General features: G+C 50.6%; 1 protein-coding gene across 1 annotated transcript in view; it reads left to right on the top strand.

Annotated features, from left to right (window-relative positions):
* CDH5 (cadherin 5, type 2 (vascular endothelium)) overlaps positions 1-5,890 on the top strand; it is a 39,011-nt gene that overhangs the window by 29,821 nt on the left and 3,300 nt on the right. Inside the window, exons 9-12 of the mRNA XM_010851130.1 lie at positions 655-779; positions 1,137-1,245; positions 3,628-4,056; positions 5,555-5,584. Coding sequence (XP_010849432.1) covers positions 655-779; positions 1,137-1,245; positions 3,628-4,056; positions 5,555-5,584 — 693 coding nt within the window. The remainder of the gene's footprint in view (positions 1-654; positions 780-1,136; positions 1,246-3,627; positions 4,057-5,554; positions 5,585-5,890) is intronic.

The following is a 5,890-nucleotide window of genomic DNA, read 5'->3' as shown; positions in this document are numbered from 1 at the left end:
AAAAAAAAAGAAGAAAAGTATCCCCCCCCCATAACCCCACCAAACAGCAATAATTACTGTTAGCACTCTAGTGTGTTTCCTCTGGTCTTTTTTCTGCCATTTCATACAAGTGAAATCATAATTTCCTGAATTTTTACTTAACCTTATTCCAGAATTATTTTCTCATGGTACTAAAATGTCTTTATTAAAGAGATTACAACTTTAAAATGTAATTTACATGGGCATTGCCAACAGCCACATGATCCATTCTTTTAAACTGGCTGTGTTTATTAAAGCAATTTCACACAGACTGTTTATCTTTTCAACTGTTTTGTAGTGAATTTATTTAAATTGGTTTGATTACTTAAATTACTGCATTGACTTAATAATTACTTAATTGATTTAATGAAAACCTTTTAAAATACACTTATGCTGTTTCTCTTTTTGATTCTTACAAGTAATTCTCTAGCAAATATCCTTATGCATGAGGCTTTACCCCCGCTTCCTCTTCTGCTCCTTTCATTCAGAACGCCATCCTTGGCCTTCCTTCTAAATGTCCACAGCCCCCTCTTCCAGAAAAAAGAGCACCCCTCCAAGACTCCCACCAACACACCTTCTAATCTCAGGGCTGACATCTGCTAAGTCCACTGTAGTGACGAGTCCTTTCTCCTGCAGGGACTCCCACGGGCAAAGAATCCATTGTGCAGGTCCACATTGAAGTTATGGATGAGAATGACAATGCCCCAGAGTTCGCCAAGCCTTATGAGCCCAAAGTGTGTGAGAACGCCCCCCAGGGCAAGGTGAGTCTGGCTCAGGTGGGGGGTGAGGCAGCGCCTGCCGGGGTCAGACCAAAGGGGCAGCACCTCCCGGTCACAGTCAGCTGGCACTTCATGAGCTTAATGTAACCTGTACAACAGCCTTGAGGAAAGATGACATTCCCCCTACAGATGGTGAAACTGAGGCTCAGAGACAATGTGTAGTGAGCAGATTGGTGAGGAGGCGGGTGGTAGAAAGAGGGACTTTTTGGAGACCATTAAGATTAGTGTTACAGGTGAGAGGCAGCCACAGTCAGGTCTAAACCCAAAGTCCCTCACCATCACTGAAACCCCAGCCAGCTCAACACCACCACTGACCATCCCCCATCTTCCACCCTCCAGCTGGTCGTGCAAATCTCGGCAACAGACAAGGATATAACACCACGAGACGTGAAGTTCAAGTTCTCCCTGAGCACTGAGGACAGCAACTTCACCCTCATTGATAATCACGGTGCGCCTTGAAGCAGTCAGCCTGGCTCTTGGAGTGGGTGGGGTTGGGGGGAGGTGGTGGTCAGAGATGGAGTTATTTGAGTCTTGAGATGCCAGGGTCAAGGACTAAGCCAATGAATCAGGTGCCCTCCCTGGGGCTATCAAGTTCCAAGATATTGTATACAATTCCCACCACATATCTTATTGGTCTGTGCAATGGTCACAGCCACCCTGGCCACACTGCCAAGTCCACATGGCCTTGCCTTTTCTCTTAAGATGCCCAGGTCACTGAATAGGCACAGAATAGATATGGGGTGTAGACAGCCTGGTTCACAAACTAAGGGACTCCTTCTCATGGGACCTCTGTGGTCAGTACAACTGCAAATTACTCTATGACATGGAACTTTGAGGTTGCTCCCAAAGAGCCAAAATGGGACATTTGAAACCAAAATACCAAGAATATAGTGTTTTGATTTGGCCACAATGACTACTTAACACTCGGTGTCCTCAGGACGGGATCTGGTCCACCAGTCCCGCCCCAGAGTCCTGCAATGTCAGCAGTGGCCAATCAGAGCTTCTGATGAGCATGTGCTTCCCGGAGTGATGAGGCTGAGTGGGCTGGATTCCAGCCAAAAACAGGCTTCCATGCTCTCTGCACCTTCCTCAGAAAAAAACCTAGAATATCCACCTTGAGTCTAAAGAGAGCAATCCTTCCTCCAGAATGGGGAGGAATCCCTGCCCACCCCTAACCAGCAACGTGGTGGTTGGTGAGGCTCCCACCATAGACACAGCCACTGCCACCTCTGAGGAAGGTCAGGGACTGGGATCCCTGAGAGTGAGGGGGAGACCCAGGGGACCAGCCACAGACTCCTCCTGAGGGATGGGGATGGTGGCCAGGGCACGCTGACAGTCAGTGCCAACCATTCAACACTCCGCTGTCTTTAATAGTAAATAATGTGGGAAAAGCACCTGTCACAACCATCCCCAGTGCCCGCTTCAAACCCACCTCACAGGAGGTCAGCAATGGAGTAAAAAGCTTAAGTGTCACCCCAAATACCCCCCAGTATGTGATCAGGAGATAAGCCTGTTGGTCTCAGACTCACTTATAACATGAATGTCCTGCTACAATATTAAATGAGTATAGCGAGAAATCTCATTTCTCTCATACAGCCTCAGTGGCCATACTGCTATTATTTTCTATCACAGTAGATATGGCTACTTAATAATGAAATGTAATTGGCTTCAATTTGAAATCTATAAGATGGCCTCCTTTGCTTTTGGCTTCCTGAGTGTGCCAACCCCACCCATGTAGCTACATAAAGCCTAGAGTAGGGAGTCCCTGTACCTTTGACCATCATAACCTCCCAGGAGCCAGTAAAAGACACATTTTCCAGCCTTTGCCCAGAGCCACTGAATCAGAAACTCAGGAAAGGAGAGGGGGTGAAAGAAGGAAAGAGGAGTAGAGGGGAGGTGGGTAGGAGTGGGGTCTGAAAATTAACATGTTCAAAAATCTCCCTGGGGAATTCTTACATGGACTGATTGGGTCTGAGAGGGAGAGCCAATATTTGGGCCAAAGCACAGTCCCAATTCCAGCCTGCCCAGGGAATCCTCAATTACAACTGTAATCATTCCCCCAGTGCCCCAGGGGACCTGTGCATTGTTCTTACTTTCTAATGCATTCTCAGGCATGGCAAAAATAGCCTTAGAAGTTAGCCTGATGCTAAGAGACTTTTTTGGAGAAGGCAATGGCACCCCACTCCAGTATTCTTGCCTGGAAAATCCCATGGACGGAGGAGCGTAGTAGGCGCCAGTCCATGGGGTCGCTAAGAGTCAGGCACGACTGAGTGACTTCACTTTCACTTTTCACTTTCACGCGTTGGAGAAGGAAATGGCAACCCACTCCAGTGTTCTTGCCTGGAGAATCCCAGGGACAGAGGAGCCTAGTGGGCTGCCATCTATGGGGTCACACAGAGTCGGACACGACTGAAGCGACTTAGCAGCAGCAGCAAGAGACTTTTTAATTTTGTTTTCCCCTGATTGTTCATAAAAGCTTGAAACAATGCATTAATTAACTGCGAGTTCCCTCTTACTGAAATAGGGTTAGGGGTCAGGTATTTCAGTTACCCATAGAAACAAAAAAGCAAGGATTTTAAGTACTGGCCAAATCCTTCTTAGAGGCCAAATCAAAGCAGCTACCCACAATATCTCCTCTCTGGAGGAACAGACCTGTCCTCAGATGGCTAAAACACGAGGCAGGGGTATAAAGGGCAGACACATGGCCCAGGCAGCATATGAGCTGGCACAGTTACGAGGGCTTCTGGAGGAGGCGGCCACACTGTCGGTGGTGATGAGAGAATGCGCACTCCAACAGCAGAGCCTGACTCCGAGGCCTTGGCGTTTCTAGATAACACGGCCAACATCATAGTCAAGTACGGGTATTTTGACCGGGAGCGCGCCAAGGTCCACCACCTGCCCGTGCTCATCTCGGACAACGGGAGGCCAAGCCTCACGGGCACCAGCACACTGCACGTGACCGTGTGCAAGTGCAACGAGCACGGCGAGTTCACCCTGTGCGAGGAGGCGGCCGCCCAGGTGGGCATCAGCATCCAGGCGCTCGTCGCCATTTTCCTCTGCATCCTCACCATCACAGGTCAGTGCCTAGAAGGGTGGCAGGGGACGGCGAGGGGAGGCTGGGGACCCAGGCCCAACCCCGCGGCTTGCAGCCCAAAGCGCGGACCCTGTGCCCGTGTCAGGTCCACCTCCCCGGGTGCTGAAGGGTGGGGGGTGGATGACAGCGGAGGAGGAGGCATGGCTCGAGACCCTTCCCCAGTTTAAAATACTTTACATAACATTCATTCATTCAACTGACATATTTTGAGCACTAACTGTGTGCCAGGCGCTGTTCCAGGCACTTATTTATATAAAATCTCTTTTGAAAAAAAGAGGATCCAGTCCCTCTTTTGGAGAGAAATGGAAAGTATAAAATTTCTAGTTTAAATTATCACCGGGGTGGGGGGGGGTTCTTTCCTTTTTTAAGATTTCTCCAGCCTTGATCTCTCTCTCCCTGCCACCCCTCTCTTGTTTGGGCCTCAGAAATTTTAGAGGCATTTTAGACCTAACCTCAGTGTAGGTTCTCCAGGAAGTAGACCCTGGGAAAAGGATTGGGGTACACGTGATTTATTTGAGAAGTGGTCCCAGGAAGGCCCAGAAGGAAGAGTGGGAGCTTTGACAGGGAAAGGAGGCAGCTGGTGAAGGGCAAGTTGTCACACAAGTTGCCACCTCGGGCCACTGGAGCTTCTTCTCCCTGGGGACTGGGCGGCAGCACTCAGTCATGTTCACCCACCAACGCCCACCAGCAGATGGCCGGGGTGGTCATCTGCTCCTGCTCTTTACGTGGGGCAGGAGCCAGCCATGCAGAGGAGGCCCTTGGGTGGTCAGAGGTCACCCTGCGCACTCCAGTGACAGGGCCGGGGACACAGTGAGGCTCCAGGCCTTTCCTGCCAGTGGCTCCCCTGAGAGGCCCCCTGGCAGAGCCCCCCGTCTGTGGCCAAGAGTCCAGACTGAGATTCCCCTCTCAAAAAAATCTGTAATAATGATGACACTGGCATCCCCACCACACATAGAATTGCACCTAACCTCGAAGCCACTGCATCCGATGTAAACAGCAGAGGCGTCATCACTGGCATTTTACAGACAAGGAAACAGACTCAGAGGCCCATCCTGGCTTCCTCTTAACAGTTTAAGTGACTCCAGGCTAGAAGGACAGAATCTAGGGATGTTCTGGGCCTACTTCCAGGAGCTCTCTGCCCGACACAGTCCACCCCTCCTAGGGCTGGCAACCCTTATGCAGTCATACCCCTCAGAGCTCTGAGCAGGGCCAACATCACACCACTGTCTGATCACGGGACTCTGGGCAAGGGACTCAGCTTCTCTGAGATCAGTCCACTTACGTAAAATGGGATAATAGTACCGGATGAGATGGTTGGATGGCATCATCGACTCGATGGACATGGGTCTGGGTGGATTCCAGGAGTTGGTGATGGACAGGGAGGCCTGGTGTGCTGCAGTTCACGGGGTCGCAAAGAGTTGGACACGACTGAGCGACTGAACTGAACTGAGTAAAAGAACATGAAAACGTGCCACCACCATGCCAGTATGTAGCACACAGTAGGTGTGCTCAAGAGTAGCTGCTGCTGCTGCAACAGGAGCCATGTCCACCAGCACCGTCATGACCCACCATCATCATCATGGTTCAGAATCTTTGCACCCCAAATTCCAACTCCATCTTTTCCCCTCTTCTGCCCCAACCTCTGGCCTCCTGGCCTTTGCAGATGACAGAGAATCTGTCACAGTGCTAAGAGGTAGGAGGAATTGAGGATGCACTTAGATGGGAAGGAGAGTGGCAGGAGAAAATGAACTTGAAAGAACATCCACTGTGTTCCTCTCCTCCCACCCCTACTGTGGCCAGTAACACCAACAAAGATCATACCCTGGGGTGGGGGTGGGATGGACATGACTCTGGGCTGGGAGTGAGGGTGCTGAGGGTGGACCCACCATGAGACCAGACGGAACCAAAGCTTCTGTGTTGGCCCACGTGCCACCAGGAGCTGGGCTGGCCCAGGGATGCCCAGGGAGGAGAGGAGGGAGCAGGTGGACCTGGGAGGTAG

Source organism: Bison bison, unplaced genomic scaffold (genome assembly GCF_000754665.1).
Source record: "Bison bison bison isolate TAMUID 2011002044 unplaced genomic scaffold, Bison_UMD1.0 scf7180017864297, whole genome shotgun sequence".
NCBI lineage: Eukaryota > Metazoa > Chordata > Mammalia > Artiodactyla > Bovidae > Bison > Bison bison.
Note: the sequence above shows the minus strand (reverse complement) of the source record. Positions and strands in the feature narration are given on the sequence as shown.